This window comes from Manis pentadactyla, chromosome 12 (genome assembly GCF_030020395.1).
Source record: "Manis pentadactyla isolate mManPen7 chromosome 12, mManPen7.hap1, whole genome shotgun sequence".
NCBI classification, from domain to species: domain Eukaryota; kingdom Metazoa; phylum Chordata; class Mammalia; order Pholidota; family Manidae; genus Manis; species Manis pentadactyla.
In genome coordinates this window covers 17,842,856-17,861,521 of record NC_080030.1, presented here as the reverse complement: position 1 = coordinate 17,861,521, position 18,666 = coordinate 17,842,856, and the positions used below count along the sequence as shown (strand labels likewise).

The following is an 18,666-nucleotide window of genomic DNA, read 5'->3' as shown; positions in this document are numbered from 1 at the left end:
GCCAATCAGGAGCGGCTCCGTCCGCTCCGACGCGCTTACGTTCCTCGGAGACTCATGCCCATTGGCTGCGCTGGCATGGTGGGCGAGGTGCCGCAGGGTCTGGCCCGGGGCAGCGCGGCTGGGCTACAACGTAGCGAGTTCATAAGAAAACAAATCCGTGGCGTTCGTGGGCGGGGCCTCGAGCGTGCTGGCTCGGTCCCCTGCCTGCTGACTCCGCAGCTGCTGCGGCGCCGGCTCAAAACAGACCCCGCCCGTCGAAGAGGAGGGAGGGTGAGTTGGGGGGAGAGCCGGCCCCCAAGGGGCGGGGGCCGGGCAGGGCCCTGCCGGCATCCGGGGGTTGGGCGGTGCTCAGCCCCTCGCGACCCACCGGCTGACAGAGGGAGGAGCCAGCCGGGGAGGGAGGGGGTCGCGCCTTGGCCCTGACTGGCGAGCCGAGCCGGGAGCGTCGCGCAGGCCCGTCTCGCCACGGGAGGGCCGTTCGGGCCAGCGCCAGCGGGCTGCCCCGTACTGACCGCTCCGGGTTGGGGCGGGGTCTTCGCAGGCCGCCAGTGTCGACATGCTGCTGGAGGAGGTCCGCGCTGGCGACCGGCTGAGCGGGGCCGCGGCCCGAGGCGACGTGCAGGAGGTGCGCCGCCTTCTGCACCACGAGCTGGTGCACCCCGACGTCCTGAACCGCTTCGGCAAGACGGCGCTGCAGGTGAGGCCCGGCCGACCCACGTCTAGGGCGAGGACCGGGACCCCAGACTCCTTCCCTCTCGTTTCTTGGCCCCGGCGGTGGCCCGCTGGGGTCCGGGCTTCCTCCTCTGGGCTGACGTTGCTCCCTAATGTTCCCTCTCGTAGGTAGGTAGTGGATGGGGGAGGGCAGGGCTTTCCATCTTCTCTGGAAGATTCCTTGTTCTCTGGCTGTGAAGGATTCATTTTTCATGGGTGAGGGCCCAGCTTGTTCGGATCCCGGTTATAGGGTTGGCTCCGGTTGCTTGGGGGGCTTCTATATGGGATCCGATCTCTGGAAAGAGGGATTCATGTCTCCAGGAGGGTCCCCATTTTCTGGAGGATTTTCTGAAATATCCAGTTACTTGGGGAGAAATTACATTCCTGGGTTTTTGGTTTTTTTTTAGATTCCTGGTATATTATGGGGTGTTCCAATAGGGGAATAGGGGAACAGTTACAGATTGCGTGGGAATCCTTATTACCTGGGGGGCATTTTACAGAGGAACCGCATTTCTTGAGGGGGGTCAAGTGCCCTGGGAGCATCCCCATTATATGGGAGGGGCTATTCCTTGGAGAAGGGGTTTCAAATTTCCTGGGCATCTCCTTTCCCTCGACGGGACTCAGTCTCTTTGGGGACATTTTCATTCTATGAAGCCTATTTCCTGGTAGGGGGGGTTTATATTTCTTGGTGATTTCCCATATCTGGGGAGAAGGGGGGTCGTCTCCGGTTCCTTGGGGAGGGTCTTAATGGTTCCCTGGGGGCATTTATCATTTGGGGATAACCATTTTCTTGGGGGTCCCTATTCCCAGGAAGCCTAGTTCCCTGGTGTCTCAAACAGCTTCCTGGGGGCTTGTGTTCCCTGGGGTCTCGCCATGCTCTAGAGGACCTCTTCTGGAATTCCCTATTTCTGAATGATCCCTCTCACCAGTGACCCTTTTTCCTGGAATCCTTCCCTTAAGGACCCCTACCCTCTGCCCCCACAACAGGTTATGATGTTTGGCAGCCCCATCATTGCTTTGGAGCTATTGAAGCAAGGAGCCAGCCCCAACGTCCAGGATGCCTCTGGCACCACTCCAGCCCATGATGCAGCGCGAACTGGATTTCTTGACACCCTGAAAGTTTTGGTAGAGCATGGCGCTGATGTCAACGTTCCTGATGGCACCGGGGCGCTCCCCATCCATTTGGCAGTGCGAGAGGGCCACACCGCGGTGGTCAGCTTCCTGGCTCCTGAATCTGATCTTCTCCACAGGCATGCCAGGGGCCTCACTCCCCTGGGAGCTGGCACAGGGGAGGAGGGCTCAGGATCTCATGGACATACTTAAGGGGCACACGGTGGCACCGCTGTGACCCGGGGCCACCTATTCCAGCAACAGGACCCGGCTGGGTTCTGTGTTAAAAGGAGGGAAGAACACTTTCTCCCCTCGCTTCCCCTGCCCACCGCCGAAGAGGGAGGGGCCCCAGTTTGTGGCTTGTTGGTGTTGATTTCTGGGGTGTGTGTGTTTGAGGGACATTTTTCATTTGTTTTTCTCACCCCTGTTGGTGTGTCAGGGCAGAGAAGGGCTCCTGCAGGCAACAGCCACCTAAACGGTTCGGTTTCCTCCACGCCCCAGACTGCTGGGGCTGCAGACGAGTCCCAAGGACAGAGCGTTTAAAAGTCCCAGTCCGGGTGAGGTCATCGCTTCCAGGGCTCCTGGAACCTGGCGACCTTGGCCGGCTGCACCCAGAGAGAGACCTTAAGTGTGCGCACTGCTTTCAGACATGGGGGGAGGGGGGAGTGTTCCAAATCAATAAAAGGGGTAGTATAAGTTCATTCACATTTCTTGGAAGCTTGTTTTCCAGTCTCTTGTACAGCGTTTTTAAAAAAATATTCTATTTATTAAGCTTTGTGAAAAAATTGTTGTGTGTAATAATTTAATGTTTTTACCTATTAAATTAAGATTTGTGCACGATCACAGAGCTGGTGGCTTCTGATTTTTTAGTCTGCGATGGAGAGTCGCGCCTCCAGGACGTTTGTCCGGGTGGGCACGGGGGTCGCCGTCAAGGGTGTTTTGAGGGAGGGGAGCGAGTGGTAATTCCCAGGGTGCCGGAGACGAGAGAGCTGGGTGGGGCAGTGGTTTACGCTGCGGAACGGAAGGGAGGCAGGAAACCGCGAGTGGAGAAAGGGCCCCCAGATGTCAGCTGGGTGCCTGGAGCCCCGGGGGTGGGGAGGATGGGGGGGCGTTGGTTGCAGCCTTCCCCGCAGGGGCGGGACCGGTGGGCGGGGATTGCAGTAGCGGAGTGGCCGGAATCCCGGACAGGCCGAGGGCGGGGCTAGATACGGCCCGCAAGGCCCCGCCTTCTTTAAAGCTCTCGGAGGGCAGGCCGTGGGTAGCCCCGCCTCCTGGGGCGGTTGCCCTACGCGTGCGCGGTGGGCCGCAGGGCCGCCATGAGGGAACCTCGCGGGTCGTCACCCCTGCGGGTGAACGCGGCCTTCGCCGCGCGGTACGGCCGCTACCGGGAGCGCGAGGAGCTGCAGCGGCGTGAGTGCGGGACGCATGCGCGCGGGGCGTCGGCGCGTGCCGGGCGGTCTGGTGCTAGAGGGGTAGATATGGCCTCCCAGGCTGATCTGGGGGGGCTCCCCTCCGTGCCCCGCAGTGAAAGATCGCTACGGGGACCCGGACAGCGGCGGCGACTCCAGCTCCGAGTCAGACTCCAGCAACGAGCGCGTGGTGAGCTTCCTCGCCCCGGCGCCCCGCACATCCAGGCCCCCCACCGCCTCCTGACCCGACCTAGGGGATGGCTAACCCCCACCGCATCGGGAGAGTCCAACCCTCACCCCCTGCTCCAGTGAGGGACACACAGCGCCCTCCCCATCCCCAGGGGGTGGACAGTTCCCCCTACTTCCCCTCACCCCACGGAGCCACCTGCCCATCTTGTTGTTGGGAGGTGCGACCGCCCTGCCCTCTGCTCCCCCAAGAGTCTAACCATTTCTCAGTGTGCGACTCTGTCCCTGAAGTAGGGTATCACTCTGTCACATGGGGCACACAGCATCAGGCCTGATGTGTGGCCCATCCTGCTCCCTCCACCACCTGTTTGATCACTCCTCCAGCCCTCCTCCAGCCACCCACCTTCAGGCCTCGAGTGCCTTCCCTGTCCCTCCGCCCTGATTTCCACACCGTCTCAGTCCACCTGTCATGCTGTTTCCTGCCGGCCTTGCACCCAGCCCCCCACCAGGGCTCACACCACCACCCTTCTGAAAGGCTGTCCCCAATCTTTTTCATGACCTAGGAATTTGACCCCCAGCAGGACTGTGACTTTTACAGGACTCTCTCCTTGTTGAAGAAGAAGGACCCTCGCATTTATCAGAAAGATGCCACCTTCTATCACAGAACAGGTGTGGGGCTTCCCCTTCCTGACGCTCAGGTTCCTCACCAGCTTACAGGTTGTTGTGGCTATTTAATTGTCGTGTATGTCAGAAGTGCTTAGCACAGCGCCGTAGGTTATTGCCTGCTAGTTAGTAATGACTGTGCGCCACACTGTTCGGAGCACGAATTACTCACTGGCAATCACAGTCACGTAGTAGCAAATGGGATACCTGTTTTACACCTGGGACCTGGTGGCTTGGGGATTTGAAACCTCAGTGTGACCCTGGCCCTGCCTTGCTGGATTCTCTGCCTGTGGAAGGAAGGGGGTTGTGGGTGATGGCAGGTGTCTTCTGGTGGCCCCACAGCACCATCCTCAGAGAGCGAGGAGCAGCCGGCAACCGAGGAGAAGCCGAAGAAGGTGCAGCGCATGTACTTGAAGGACTATGAGAGGAAGGTTATCTTGGAGAAAGGAGGGTGAGGAAGAAGCTGACAGCCCGGCACCCCCTTCTTCCCAGCGCAGGCAGACACATTGGGAACCTATGGGCAGGGGTGGGAAGAAGCCGGTGACTCACCAGGATTGAGGGAATCCCAGAGAAAGCCTTGGTGGCCCATCTGTGCCTCATTGCCCCCCCCATGCCCACCAGCTGCTGGTAATGGCTCCCCACCCCATGGGGACAGATCAGCTGTGGGGAGTCTATTCTGAGCCCCCATCCTTCCTTGCACAGCAAATATGTCGATGAGGATAATTCAGACGGGGAGAACTCCAACCAGACATGCCAGGTGGGTGGTGTGGAGGGTGGGTTGGAGGGCTGAGGGGCCCAGGGCTGGGCCTGGTGCCCACGACACTCTCTCTCTATGGCAGATCTCGAAAAGTTACGTGGAAGAACAGAAGCAGCTCAAAGAAAGGTGAGCCTGAGCAGGGTGAGCGGCCAGAGTGTAGGACTGGAGGCTCTGGGGAGGACAGGTCATTGGGTAGGCCACTTGCTTTCTCCATGCCTCAGTTTCCTCCTCTGTTAAATGGGGTTGATAATGCCCTGTGTGTCGCAGCCCTGCACCAAACTTTTTGAGGAGAGCTTGGGGCTTGGTAAATGGGTTAATCTTGGGGCAGTGGGCGGGGGCCAGCCTGCCTATCCTGAGGCTTGTTCTCTCGGCAGCTTCCGGGCATTTGTAGATGACAGTGAGGATGAGGACAGTGCCAGGGAAGGCGGCTCTGGGTTACTGCAGAAATGTCCTAAAACCAGGGAGGAGAAGGTGGGTGCTGGGACCCCGCTGGCCTGGGGCTGGTGGTGGGGAGGGGGTGCTGGGGCTCCCCACAACCCTCCACCTGGCCTTCCCCCAGGCCCAGGAGGATGCCAGCTACCTGGAATGGCTGAAGGGGCAGAAGGAGATGGAAAACCCTGACACCCTGAAGGAACTGGTGAGTCCCCAGGCATGGGCCATGAAGGACTAAATTGCTTGTTTTGCCTCCATCCAACCTTTTTCCGGAGACCTTGAAGGGGCGGCCAAGAGCACACACCCGGAAGACGGGGGGTGCTCCTCTTGGGGCCTCAGTTTCTAAGTCTGTAAAATGGATTCTCCCGCCTACTCTTATGGGCCGGCTGTGAAGTTTCAGTGACGTCCACTTAGTGCCCTTGTCCGCCCTCCATCCTTGCCCCGAGTTCCTGACCCAGGTCGTCACCCCCTCACCCCCAGACCCACCTCAAGGAATACTGGAACAACCCAGAGCTGGATGAAGGGGAGCAGTTCCTGCGGGATTATATCCTCAACAAACACTATGAGGAGGAGGAGGAGGAAGAAGAGGAGGAGGAGGTGGCAGGGTGAGTGGCCATGTTCCCCCAGGGGCCTGACATCAACACTGGCCAGAAAGCAAAGGGCCCCAGGGGGTTGCTTTTTCACATGGACGGTACAGTTAGTTTTCCCAGAGGAAGAGCAGAGGTGAGCAGGCCCTAGAGCCAGGTGGCCCTGCTGCTAGACTTCTGTGCCTCAGCTTCCCCACTTGCAGAATCAGGGTCACAAGCACCCAGCTGCAGGGTCCTGGTGAGGGTTGAGTGAGTTGGTACGGCCGGTCCACTGGCCCGCAGGACCCTGGCTGACCCCTCGCCCTGCCCAGTAGTGTCCCCGGCCCCCCAGTTCAGCTGGTGGTGAATGACTCCTCAGACGAGGGGGAGCTATTTCTGAAGAAGCAGGAGGACTTTGAACACAAATACAACTTCCGATTTGAGGAGCCGGACGCAGCCTCGGTGCGTAGCCAGAGCCGGGGCCGGGGAGGGTCCAGCCCACGGGGCCCCGGCCGGGAGGGCCCGGAATCATCTCTGTGGCCCTCCTGGGCTGCCCTGCTGCCCACAGGTCAAGACCTACCCTCGAAGCATCGCGTCCTCGGTGCGCCGCAAGGAGGAGCGCAGGAAGGAGAGGAGGGAGGCAACTCGGGAGCGCAAGAGGAGGGTCCGTGTGGGGGCAGCGGGCTGGAGGCCTGTCCGCCAGCAGGAAGGGCCTACTCCCGCCCTCTCACCCCTGCCTGCCCCCTGTAGGAGAAAGCCAAGAAGCGGGAGGAGCTCAAACAGCTGAAGAACCTGAAGAGGAAGGAGATTCTGGCCAAGTTGGAGAGGCTGCGGCAGGTCACGGGCAATGAGACACTGGGCTTTGAGGAGCGGGACCTCGAGGACGACTTTGACCCCACCCGGCATGACCAGGTCATGCAGGTGAGGCCCCTGCACCCTGCCCCAGCCATGCAGCCCCGTGCTCGGGACCGTGGCTCTAAAACCAGTGGTCGTTTCTTGACTGTGTGGCCTCAGGGAAGTGACTTGACTTCTCTGAGCCTGTGTCCCTGTCTGTAAAGTGGGTCCAACCGTCACATCTATCTCTGGGCTGTTGTCAGCGTAGCCTGTGGGGAGTCCACGTGAAAATTAAGTTGGTAGGTGCTCAAGAACAGTGGGCTGCTGTAGTTCCTTTAAAGTCATTTATTGAGCTGTTTATTGTTGTATTGGGGGGGGAAACAGCATCAGGCCATGGAAACAGGCGGCAAGAGCTGTCTGGGAAAAGCAGTGGGGACCGTGGAAGCCCGAAGAAGTTCCTGACAAGCTGGGAGGTCAGGGGAGACTGAGGATGCATAGGTGGGCCTAGTGAAATGGAGTAGGTGGATGCTGTGTGGTTGGAGTTCAGCTTCCACTTTCTAGAAGCTTCTCAGATCTGAGCTTCAGTTCCTCAAAGGATAGAAGTGGTTTCTATCTCTGGGGTGTTTGTGAGAACTCTGTGAGATGCAGCTCAGCATTGGGCATGTCGTAGGTGCTTAACAAATGGCACCGTTACCAATTTCTGCCTTTGCCAGGCCCCCGCTGGATGCTGGGGTTCCAGCAAGGGCCCAACACAGTCTCAGCCCTCTTGGGGCTCATGGAGGTGCAAGAACCTGTCTCACATTCATTGAACACCTGTTTGCCAAGCACCTGGTAGCATAGCAGTCCCTCCGCTCCCAGAGCCCCCAGTAGCAGGTGCTTAACTGTACAGTTACAACCCCCAGGGATGAGAGTGGTGATGGGGACACACGGGGGGAGGTGGGGTCCTGGAGGAGCCCCGACTGGCTTTGTCAGGCATGAGTGGGTTGAGGCTGGTAGCCAAGCTAAGACCAGAAGCCTGAGCTGAGCAGCTAGCTGTTCAAAGAGGGAGTAGGTGCACCTGGTGGGAGTCCTATTAGGGCCTCAGTCCTGAATGGTGGCCAGTGTAGTGGGAGGCTGGAGAGCCTGAACACACAAGGGTTCCCTCCAACCCCAGGAGCCAGGTCAGGCGCAGGAGTACAGCGGTCAGGGGAGTGGCCCTGCTGACCCTGCCCCATGACCACCCTGCAGAAATTCTTCGGAGATGAGTACTATGGCACCGTGGAGGAGGAGAAACCCCAATTTGAAGAAGAGGAAGGGTTTGAGGGTGAGGTCCCTGGGGTACCCCACTTGGGGTGGGGGGTGGCTGGGTCCAAAGCCCAAGGTCCCACCCAGACCCCTGCCCTACCCGCCTGTCTTCTGGAACCAGATGACTGGAACTGGGACACGTGGGCTGGGCCTGAGCAGGCCAGGGCTTGGAGCCAGCGGGAGCTGCACTGTGAGGACCCCAATTTCAATGTAGGTGCCATGGGCAAGGGCCCCAGGGGGGCAGGGAATGGGGAGGAGGCGAGGGCCAGCCTGACCTGCCATCTGGCAGATGGATGCCGACTATGACCCCAGCCAGCCACAGAGGAAGCAGCATGAGGCCCCGTCGATGGGCAAGAAGAAGCGCAGGTCGCCCTTCGCCACAGCTGTGGGGCAGGCAAAGCCCGTGTTCGACCCAGGTGAGGTCCCCATGGGTGGTCAAGGGTGGGCTGGGGCTCTGTAGGGCCCGGCACAGCCCGGCAGCCTAGCTTTGTCCCCAAGCAGGGGACACGTCGTTTGAGGAGTACCTGGATGAGTATTACCGGCTCGACTACGAGGACGTCATCGATGACCTGCCCTGTCGCTTCAAGTACCGTAGCGTGGTGCCCTGCGACTTTGGGCTGAGCACCGAGGAGGTGGGGGCCCCGGGCGGGCACAGGACCCCAGGGGGCACCCAGTAGGCACGAGGGGACACAGAGCCAGCAGATGCTGCCACTCGGCCTGTCTCCTCATCTCGAAAATATCCGGATGAATGGTGCCAATGACCATACTACTGACGTTCCTTGCCTTCAAGGGCTTCTGTGAGGCAGGGGGCTTTAAGCAGTGCTTTGCCCAGACATTATTTTAAATTTGATTATTGTGTATCTGCAGCTGGGGGACCTTTAAGACTTACTGGGCTTTGGAACCAGATGACCTGGGTTCAAATCCTGCCCTGGCCACTCACCAACTGTGTAACGTAGGATATGTGACTTAATGCTCCTGCATGCCTTAGTTCCCCAGCCTGTCAAACAGGCCTGGTAGTGGCTCCTACCTCATGGCTGTGGGGCTGAAAGGAATGTGTGTGGCTCTTTGGCTGGCACTTGTCCCTTCACCATGATAGCTGTGGGTGCTTCACTCCTCACAGTAAGAATAGGTGGTATTTTACTGAGATTATACCATCTGCATTCACTCAGTCTTCCTGATGACCTTCCAGTAGTTTCTGAGAGAAGGATGCCCGCCTCATACATGAAGAAACTGAGGCCTGAAGTTGGGAGCGGAGACGCCCTGCCCTGTTGTGAGATTCCAGGGCCTCTGGGCTGAAACTGGAATCTGAAACCAGCCGCTTCCTGGCCATGTGACTGGGGCAAGGATTCTCTCTGAGCCTCAGTTTCCCCATCCAGTGCCCCTTGCCAAAATCATCCAGTGGCCTCTGCAGAGAGCAGTTCACTCCAGCTGCTGTGGCTCCTTGCCGAGTGGTACTAGCGTGACTCTGCATTGGCTGATGAGGGGACTGAGGCTTAGAGGGAGGCTGGCCTACACTCAGCCATTCACGTAAATTAACTTCTTCAGCTTTAAATGCACTCCATGAGCTCCTGTCTACCCCTGCTTGACAGACCAGGCAGTAACAGCAGATCCCCCTTCCTGTGCAGATCCTCGCTGCTGACGACAAGGAGCTGAACCGGTGGTGCTCGCTGAAGAAGACCTGCATGTACAGGTGATGGGGTGGGGTCAGGCCAGGTGTCCCAGAGGAGGAGAGGCAGGCAGGTCAGCCCAGGCACCTCCCAGAGGCCCCAGCGGCGTGTGTGCTGGGCACCCACAGGTCAGAGCACGAGGAGCTACAGGACAAGAGAGTGTACAGCCAGAAGGCCCAGAACTTGTGGAAAAAGAGGCAGATCTTCAAGTCGCTCTGCCCAGAGGAGTAAGTGTCACTAGGGCCAGGGGAGGGTGGGCTGGGTTAGTTTACGTCTGTCAGCCATTTGTTGTGTGACCTTGGGAAGGGGGCTTCCCTTCTCTGATACCTGGCTTCAGATCCTGGCTGGGCCATAGCTGTGTGACTGAGGCAAGTCACATCCCCTCCCTGGATTTTTTTCCTCATCTGTAAATTGGGGGTTAATAAAGATGGCCCTTTTTGTGTTGGGTTTTTGAGGATTAGGTAAATTAATGGAAAGCACTTGAAACAGTAAAAGCCTGGTAGGTGTATTTCCTGATCAGTAAAGCAGAGGTTGATAGAAGCTCATGGAGTTTTTCAAAAGCTGAATAAATTACTTTATGCAAACAGCTTAGTGTTGACCCAGGCTCAGATACCAGAATTATCAGCCACACAGTCCAAGCTCGGGGTTCAGTAGGAAAGCCTTTTTGTTGTCAGACTGTGGTTTGAATCCCAGGCTGGTCCCTGAATTGTTGCACTGCCGTCTGAGCCTCCCCTTTCCTCATCTGTAAAATGGGGGACATGTGCTCAGGAACAGGCTGAGTCCCAGCTTTCTCCCTTAGGACAGAGATGCCCACGGAAGCCACACAGAAGCCACAGAGAGACAAAGCAAGCCCGCAGAGGCAGCTGCTGGCACCCGATGTGGCCTGCAGGAAGCAGCCCCAGCCTGAGAGCCCCCTGGCACAGGAAGAGGTGGCCTCTGTGTCACACACCAAGCCAGACCCTCAGAGACAGAGGAGGGGCAAGAAGGCCCGTCTCCTGGGCCCCACGGTGACTCTTAGTGGACGTGAGTTCAGCCACCAGAGGCTGCAAGCCTTTGGCCTCAACCCCAAACGGCTGCACTTCCGCCAGCTGGGCCGGCAACAGAGGAAGCACCGGGGGCCCAAGAGCCGTCCCTGAGCTCGAGGTAGCAGGCAGGGTCCTTGGCGCTCTCCCCCTCAGTCAAGCCCCTGGGTGCCTTCTCCTGTTGACTGTATAATCCTGTCTACCTGTGGGCGAGGGAGTTTTCCCATCTTACAGGTGTGGAAGCTGAGGCCTACTTAAGCTTCCCTGGACCCCATCGCTCAAGTTCTGGCCCATCCAGAGCCACAGTCAAGTCAAATGGTTTTATTAGCCTCCAGTGGCCATGGATCCCCCTACTGCCACCAGTCCTTGGCAAGACAGGGGCTTGGGGACCAGTGAGTGGCCTCAGAGGTCCAGTGCAAACTACAGTACTTGAGTCAGGCCCTGAGTGGGTGCCCGGGGGCCCTCCCTCCCTGCCCCCAGGAGGAGAGGCCCAGGAGCAGGCGCTGCCCCTGGCCACACGCCCCGGCCAGAGGTTTCCTGGACTGGTCTCAGCTGCGCTTGTCAAGGCAAAATGGGAAGGTCCCTGTTCCCGGAGTTCAAGCTCCCACACCCAGTGTGACATAAATAAAAAAATAAATAGTGTCTCATCATCTTCCCCTTTCCCACCCTCTATAAAAACACAAAGTCCTCAGAGCTTGGGCGTTTGGCCTTGAGGTGCCGCCCCAAGCGAGGGAGCTGCAGGGTGGGCTGGGAGCAGAGGTCATCCAGGCTGTGGTCCTGAGCGTGGCCCTCGGCCAAGGTGAACATGGGGTAGCGCTCCGTGACTGAAGAGCAGCTGAGGACCTGGTGGGAGGAGGGAGAGAGTGGCACGGTTCCAGGCCACGCTAATTACCTTGTAGGTATAAGTAGCCTAATAGGTGTATTTATCGGGTGCTTCAGGATCTCAACTGCCCTCCAGGCAGTGACCCGGTCCAGCCAGTCAGCACCTTCCACTCCCGCCACCCCCCCCACTGGCCACCGCAATTGGCTCGGTCTGAGCATATGACCCAGGCCAAGCAATGAACTGATGCTGCATCTGGGAGAGCAGACCACACCCCACACCCCTGCCCTTTCCCCAGAGTCCGGTGGCTGCCTCTTGCCCCCATAAGGGTAAAGCCCTGATGGGACAGTAGGGCCCTGGATGTAGCTGTCCCCCATGGGAGTGATGCTCTAACTTTTCATTTTATGCCCTTTTTGGTGGAACCGGCTAGAGCTAGGCTTTTGCAGCTTGTGGCCAGGGTGCTAATCTTGCCAGCACAGCAGGGAAGAAGATGCTGGGGTCTGCGGGACTCCAGACCACAGTTCCTCTTCCAGCCCCTCCCTGCCCCGCCCCCACTCCTTGCTCACCCTGGTCAGCTCTGAACAAAGTGTCTCAAACTCCTTCCTGTCCCCAGCATAGAACCCCACAGTGCAGCTCGGGTCCATCTTGGTGAAGGCCATCTTTCGGGGTGAGGTACAATGGAAGGACTGGGGCAGACACAGGAGGGAAGCTCAGGAGGTCCCAGCTCCCTTTCCGTGACCCCACCCCATTGGGGATCCCAGCTCACCTCCAGGGGGAAGTCAGCCTGGCTGACATCCACAGTGGGCTGGCAGTAGTGGGGGTCCAGGTAGAGCAGGAAGTCATCTGCAGGGTTGAGTCATGAGTGGAGGGGGTGGGGAAGGGTAAAGGGACAGATGGGGCACACCTACCCTGGTAGCCAATGAAGTACAGTGAGTGCCGAGGCTTGCCCCCCATGATGCCCAGGCACAGCTCTGACCGCAGGAGCTCCTGTGGGAAGGGGAGTGGGCGGAGGAAAGTAGTCAGGGCAGGTGCTGTCTGACAGTCATTCAACAAACAGCAATGCCCAATGTGTGCAAATTCAGCTCTGCACTGGGCCCTGGGGGGCAGCAATGCCCAGACAACACCTGTTGGGGAAGCTGACATTGTAGCTGAGGACACAAAGTAGGAACAAGATGAGTGAGTTATGTTATGAGTCAGAAGGTGATACCACAGAGAATACGGGAGAAGGGGCTTTGGAATTTTCAGTAAGGCAGACAGCAAAGGCCTCTCCAAGAGGTGATGTTCTGTCAAAGACCTGAAGTGGGGAGGAGAGGGCCTGAGGAGTACACCTCCAGGGAAAGGGCACTCCAAGCTGATGGAGACAGTGCCAAGGCCCAGAGGCAAACACGCTCCCGGAGCACTAAGGCAGCCTGGCTGGAGCCCAATGAGGCGAGACGGGTGTGGGCAGATAAGGTCAAGGAAGGGACAGGGACGGGGTGCCAGGCCTTGTAAGCTGTGGGGGGAACTCTGGCCTTTATTCTGAGTGTAAGCACACTAGGGTCTTCCCAGCCTTGCTGTTCCTTGTGCCTGGAGCACTATTCTGGCCCCTCACTTGCCCTGGCTGGAGAGGGGCTTCCCCAGGCTGTGCAGCCACCCCAATCAGCCCTTCATCGTGTCAGTTTTGCTTCCCATAGAGTCCAAGTTGTATGCCACAGCTGTCAGTGTGGGTCCAGCTCCACTGCCTGCCAATCCTGGTAGAGTATCTGCTCCCAGAGGGCCTGAATGTTGGCCTGTTCATCTCTGAATACCCAGCAGCCAGGACTGCTTTGCACATAAACTACTGAATAAACATGACAGGATGAAGGAAGCATAAACACCTCACACCCAACGGAGGCTTGGCAGACTCTGGCCAAACCTACCTTCACGCAGGGCACGTACACGGGGTTGAGAGTCTCACCACCCAGCCGCACTGGCACCAGGATGACCACAGACTTCCACTCAGCTGTGGGGTCTGGCCTGGCCACCAGGCGTGCCACATCCGCCTTATACACTGGAAGGACAGGGCAGCAGGTCACATTCTTGCTCACCCTTGTCTCAGAATGTAGTCCCCCATCCCCAGGGGTCCAACTGCCTCTTGGGGTGACACTCCTGTTACCAGGGGAGAAGGATGTCTTTCCAGTGGGCTCCCCGAGCCAAGTTCCCTCAGATAATCCCAGGGCCTCCAGGCAGGTGTGGACATCCTCATTTTATATGCAGAACAACCAAGACCCTGAGATTTAGATGAGGAGCATAAAGCAAGGGGAGGCAGAGCGCGTTCCCTGCAGCCTGGACACCTCCCCAGCCCAGGGCCTGACTGGTCCCCACTGATCAGTGCCTGGCTTTGCCAATATGGAAGTGGGAGCACCGAACAGTTTGCCCCTCAGCTGAGCACTCCTGCGTGTCCCTCCTCAGTGGAGTCCCTGCTGGTCTCCATTCTCCCAACTCCTCCCTTGCCTCCTCCTGGCTCCCTCAAAAGTGGATTCAGCCCTTCCTGGAGACACAGCTGTTACAGTCTGAATGCTTGTGTCCCTCCAAAATTCCTATGTTGAAATCCTAAACCCCAAGGGGATGATGTTTGGAGGTGGGGCCTTTGGGAGGTGATTAGGTCCTCGGGGTGGGGCCCTCATGAATGGGACCAGTGCCCTTACAAAAGAGAGCTCCTTGTCCCTTTTGAGGACGTGGCAAAATGAACAAGAGAAGTGGGCCTCCACCAGACACCTAATCAGCCAGTGTCTTGATCTTGGATTTCCCAATCTCCAGAACTGTGAGAAATAAATGCCTATTGTTTACAAGCCACGCAGTCTGTGGTATTTTTGTTACAGCAGCCAGAATGGACTAAGATAATGGCTGTCCATGAAAATAGACCCTTGCCCCCAAATCGCTACTATTTTCCATGAAAATGTACAGGTTTTGTAGATTTCCTAATACCAATTCATGGAGGCACCTGTTAATTGAGACCACTGCTGAACTGACTTGGAAGGTGGCAGGGAATAATAATAACAGTGTTCAAAAACACGTGAGCACATACTTTGTGCCCAGCACCGCCTTTAACCTTGGATTGGTGCCTCATTTAATCCTCATGACAACCCCATGAGGCAGAGGAGACTGGACTTTCATACATGTTAGAACTGTTTATAGAGTAAGAGTGAAACAGGCCCTGAGAGAGGGAAATACTTATGTCCTTAACTCTACCACTGTGGGGGAAGAACCGTGGGGTTTCTCTCCTGGGTAGAGGGATCCTGAGCACCTGCACTGTGTGAGCCTTAATCCTTTCCAAGGGTTCTTCTGCCCAGACTTGTTTCAGCCTCTGAGGAAGGGTCCGAAGAGGCAGCTGAAGGAGTTAGTGTCTGGCTCAGGTCAAGAACCCTGTGACCATGATTCCTAGGCCCTCACCTGTGCAGTCCTGAGAAACGTATACAACCAGGTGGGTGACCTCTGAGCAGCTCTCCACAGCTTTCCTGGGGGCGGGAGAGAAGGCCTGAGTTCCAAGGGGTACCCAATGGCTCCCGTGTCCCCTGCAGCAGCTCTCACCTGAGTATGTGTGCCACCAGAGATGGCCCATACCAGTCACCCGCCCTCTTGCCTGAGCTCTGCCCAAGCTCCACAAGTCGGTGTAGGCCGAAGGGAGCCTGCGGGTGGTCGGCAAACCAGGACACAATCTGCCGGTGTTGGTATTCCTGCTCCAGCTCAGGGGTACCCTTGGCCCAACGTGGGGGCACCCAGCAGGCAGGTCCACGGTACCAGTTGGAAGAGGCCAATCCTGATGGCTCAGGGGGGCCCAGGCTTGAGCCCCCAGCCCACGTCCAGTCTGGTGGGGATGGAGTACACAGTCAAACACTGCTGGTGTGTGTTGAGGGGGACACTGTTCCATCTACTCATGCTTTACCCAAAATTCTCATGATCCCAAGACCCCATGTTTAACAATCATTTCAACATTCCTGAAACATTTTAGAAAACAACTCTCACTCCCCCCAAAAACTACTTCACACACAATTCTACCATAACTTTCAACTCCTGGTCTGCCAGCAATGCTCACACTGCTGCCCTGTGTGGTTGGTGCTGGACGCCCGGCCGGCCCCTCCCCCTCCCCCGCTCACCTCTGGGCAGGAAATGCAGCAGCAAGCCCTGTGCCAGCATCATTTGTCCGCTGCGTAACATGCATCCCCAGCCGCAGTCCGAGGTCAGGCTGCCCCCAGCCAGGGGCGGGAAGTCCCGGCGGTATGTGAGCCACAGGAGAGACATGAAATCCCGCTGAAAACGCTGGATGTCACCTATCAGAACAAGCTTGTCAGCTGCTACCAGCAACACCCCTAGGGGCCTCCCCCAACCCTGGCCTGGGGCTGCCAGCTCACCCTCGCCCTCGAAACAGTAGCGGCGGCCACAGAGGTGGACACTGGAGATCTTGCTAAAGCTGGTCCGGCTTTTAACCGCCCAACCTAGGGAGACAGGAAGTAGCACCCGGCGAGATGAAATACTTGCTTGGCGGACACACAACCTAACACTAGGACACCAGCGTTCCCATTCCTGCAACTGCGAAATGGGGACCATCCTAGTTACTATCTCAGGGGTGGGAAATCCATGCCATATTCCTCTTAGATGGAGGCAGAGCTCCTGGGAAGAGCCACGGCAGTGTCTGCTGTTAATTCTCAATGAATTAAGTCAGAAAATCAGGTCTGATTATTGTACCCATTTTGCGGAGCAAGGAAACGGACACACGCACAGAGAAACAAAATACCTTGCCCAAGGTCACGGGGGAAATGGCAACACTGGAAAATGCGTTCCCGGGTGGACCTGCCACAGGTCTGCCCGGGGCTGGACAGGGCAGGGCGGGGAAACCACCGGTGACTCACAAGGAAAACAAGCGGGGGAATATAGCCGGAGGGGGCAGGGTCTGGTTCCCCTCGACCCCCACCCACCTCTAAGCCGCCCGCCTGCAGCAGCCAGCCACCCGGCCGGCCCCCTCCTCACCGTACTTGACGTTGTTCCAGGCGCTCAGGAACTTCGCCTTAAACTTGTTCATTTCGTCCGGCTCCCCCGGGGCGGCCCTGGACGAGCCGAGAGCGGGGCCACCGGCTGCAGAGGGCGCCAGGCCGTTGGGGTCGGGGGCCCGGACGGCTCGTGGCCTACGGGCCTCGGGCCGGCGCGCGTCCTCCGGGCTCCCGCTGCGGTACTGCGCGGCGGCCGGCGACACGGAGTTCATTGGCGCGCTGGGAGGGAGGCCGGCGGCCCGGGGAGCGCGCGCGAGCGCCCCCGGGGCCCGGGACGCGGCCGGGACGCGGGCGCGCAGGAAGGCGCTAGTCGGTCCCGGGCGCGGCGGCCAGGTCCCCGGGCCTCGCATGGGTCGCTGTCGTCGCCGTCGCCGTCGCCGTCGCCGTCGCCGCCGCCGCCGCCATTTTAGCGGGCCTGGCCCCGGGAGGCAGGGAGGGAGGCGGGCGTGACACGGCCGGACGCCCCGCCCTGGCCCGGCCCCCAGCCTGGGGCGGCGGGCCTGGTTCCGGGCCGCGCGGGGGCCTGTAGACGCGGCTCCTGCCCGCGGCGCCCCTCGGCCCACACACCCGTCCGACTTATCGCAACGCCCAGGAGCGTTCGAGCCCCTGCAGGCCCTTATCTGAGGCCCCAGAGCCAGAAGCCGCGCCCCCGCCGGCGTGGAGCGACCAGGCCTGCCATCGGCCCCGCCCCTCCCGTGCCCCCGCCCACCAGCACCTTGCGGGACCCGAGTACGGTTCACCTGCCCAGCTCCACCCCTGACCCGGGCGCCCCTCCGCGGGCCGCGTTCCCCGGACCCGCCTCGGATCCAGGCCAGACATGCGTAAGACACCCCCTCCTTACCCGACCCCAAGCCACACTTCTGTGTGCTTCAGTTTCCTCCTGAGCAAAAGGTAGATGAAATACAAGCAGCACCATAGACAAACCTTTCTAACAATTTTGAGGAGGGAAAGAATCCAGACAAAAAAAGGAATATACATCCTCTGGTCCTATCTATATAAAACTCCAGAAAATGCAACCTCATCTATAGCCACCGAAAGCAGATCAGAGGTTGCCTGGGGGTGGGGTGGGGAGAGGCGACAAGGACGGAGAAAAAAGGGCTAGAATATACTTTCTGGGACGGTGGATATTGATTGGGTTGGTGGCTTCCAGGATGTAAAAACGCATCGGATTGTAACTTTTAATGTGTGTGGTTTATTGTATGTCAGTTACACCTCAATAAAGTTGTAAAAAAAAAAAGTCACTGCATCTGACTGAGGAACGCTGGGAAGATGAAATGAGGTCATCCGGGTAAAGCGCGGTAGCGTGGCATTTGAGGTACAGTGAGGGCTGGGGGGAAAGACACCCACAAAATCAAAGGCTGGATGACCGTGTAGTGACCCCGTTAAGTCCCAGAGAATGGACTCTAGCGGCCAGCCCAAGGGCGACTGTCCTCAGCAGATGAAGATTTAGATGCGGGTGTGGAATGTGAAGGAGAAAACCCTCCTCTGGCTCTGCCCGGGCCCACTTCCCTGCAGCCATACCTGCCTCCTTCTTCAAACCTGAAAGTCCCACCTCAGGACCTGCGCGCTTGCCATTCCCTCTGTGTAGCCCTCTCTTCCCTGAGACAGATGTATGGCTCCCCCTCAACCTCCCCAGGATTTTATTAAACAGTCCCCCCTATGGGGTGACCCCCACACCCACGTTCATGGGTTCCTTCCCCCTTCTTTGCTATATATTGTTTCAGAGCAGTTCCCACAGCCCGACTGTCTGATTCTGCTTGGGCTATTGTAACAAATACTGCCGGCTGAGCGGCTTACACAACAGACATTTATTTCTCACAGTTCTGGAGAATGGAAGCCCAAGATCAGGGTGCCACAACAGCCGGGAATCTCCCTGCTTTCGACCTCACATGACCTTTCTTAGGTGCAAGTGCGCACAGAGAGATCTTGGTCTCTTCCTCTTTCTATAAGGTCTATCTCATCATGAGGGTGCCCACCCTCATGATCTCATCTAACCCAACTCACCTCCTGAAGGCCCTAACTCTCAATGCCATCACATTGGTGCTTAGGATTTCAACATATAAATTGGGTGGGGGGCGGAACAACCTAAGACAGGCACAGTCGCAGGGGAGCCATCAGGTGAGAAACTGGGTATCAACAGAGGTGAGGCTTAGAACCTCACCCCCCATTTTGAGAGAAATCTTCTGCATCCGTGGATGT

At 58.1% G+C, this 18,666-nt stretch overlaps 3 protein-coding genes across 9 annotated transcripts; 2 read left to right on the top strand and 1 right to left on the bottom strand.

Annotated features, from left to right (window-relative positions):
- Positions 1–54: 54 nt before the first annotated feature.
- Positions 55–2,664, top strand: CDKN2D (cyclin dependent kinase inhibitor 2D). Its single transcript, XM_036876155.2, has 3 exons — positions 55–270; positions 542–697; positions 1,699–2,664. Exons 1-3 carry the CDS (start codon positions 55–57, stop codon positions 2,032–2,034), a joined length of 708 nt encoding a protein of 235 aa, XP_036732050.2. The 3' UTR covers positions 2,035–2,664.
- Positions 2,665–3,074: 410 nt separating this feature from the next.
- KRI1 (KRI1 homolog) lies at positions 3,075–11,283 on the top strand. Of its 5 annotated transcripts, none has more exons than XM_036876086.2 (19): positions 3,075–3,231; positions 3,347–3,420; positions 3,980–4,085; positions 4,422–4,530; positions 4,782–4,836; positions 4,919–4,962; positions 5,211–5,307; positions 5,396–5,473; positions 5,749–5,873; positions 6,167–6,296; positions 6,403–6,498; positions 6,585–6,755; positions 7,896–7,971; positions 8,074–8,162; positions 8,242–8,368; positions 8,451–8,584; positions 9,578–9,642; positions 9,748–9,846; positions 10,419–11,283. In XM_036876086.2, exons 1-19 carry the CDS (start codon positions 3,138–3,140, stop codon positions 10,753–10,755), a joined length of 2,106 nt encoding a protein of 701 aa, XP_036731981.2. In that variant the 5' UTR covers positions 3,075–3,137; the 3' UTR covers positions 10,756–11,283. The 5 variants fall into 5 exon arrangements, with proteins under 5 accessions (XP_036731981.2, XP_036731980.2, XP_036731979.2 ...); XM_036876087.2 differs by having other exon boundaries at positions 3,076–3,231; positions 8,454–8,584; XM_036876085.2 differs by having other exon boundaries at positions 6,170–6,296; positions 7,896–8,162.
- ATG4D (autophagy related 4D cysteine peptidase) lies at positions 10,948–17,080 on the bottom strand. 3 transcript variants are annotated; one of them, XM_036876130.2, is made up of 10 exons: positions 16,448–17,075; positions 15,832–15,915; positions 15,577–15,750; positions 15,011–15,287; positions 14,873–14,937; positions 13,360–13,490; positions 12,370–12,448; positions 12,228–12,304; positions 12,028–12,147; positions 10,948–11,484 (listed from the first exon to the last, which is right to left on the bottom strand). In XM_036876130.2, exons 1-10 carry the CDS (start codon positions 16,815–16,817, stop codon positions 11,311–11,313), a joined length of 1,551 nt encoding a protein of 516 aa, XP_036732025.1. In that variant the 5' UTR covers positions 16,818–17,075; the 3' UTR covers positions 10,948–11,310. The 3 variants fall into 3 exon arrangements, with proteins under 3 accessions (XP_036732025.1, XP_057346130.1, XP_057346131.1); XM_057490147.1 differs by lacking the exons at positions 12,028–12,147; positions 12,228–12,304 and having other exon boundaries at positions 16,448–17,079; XM_057490148.1 differs by lacking the exons at positions 12,028–12,147; positions 12,228–12,304; positions 13,360–13,490 and having other exon boundaries at positions 16,448–17,080.
- Between the last annotated feature and the right edge of the window lie 1,586 nt (positions 17,081–18,666).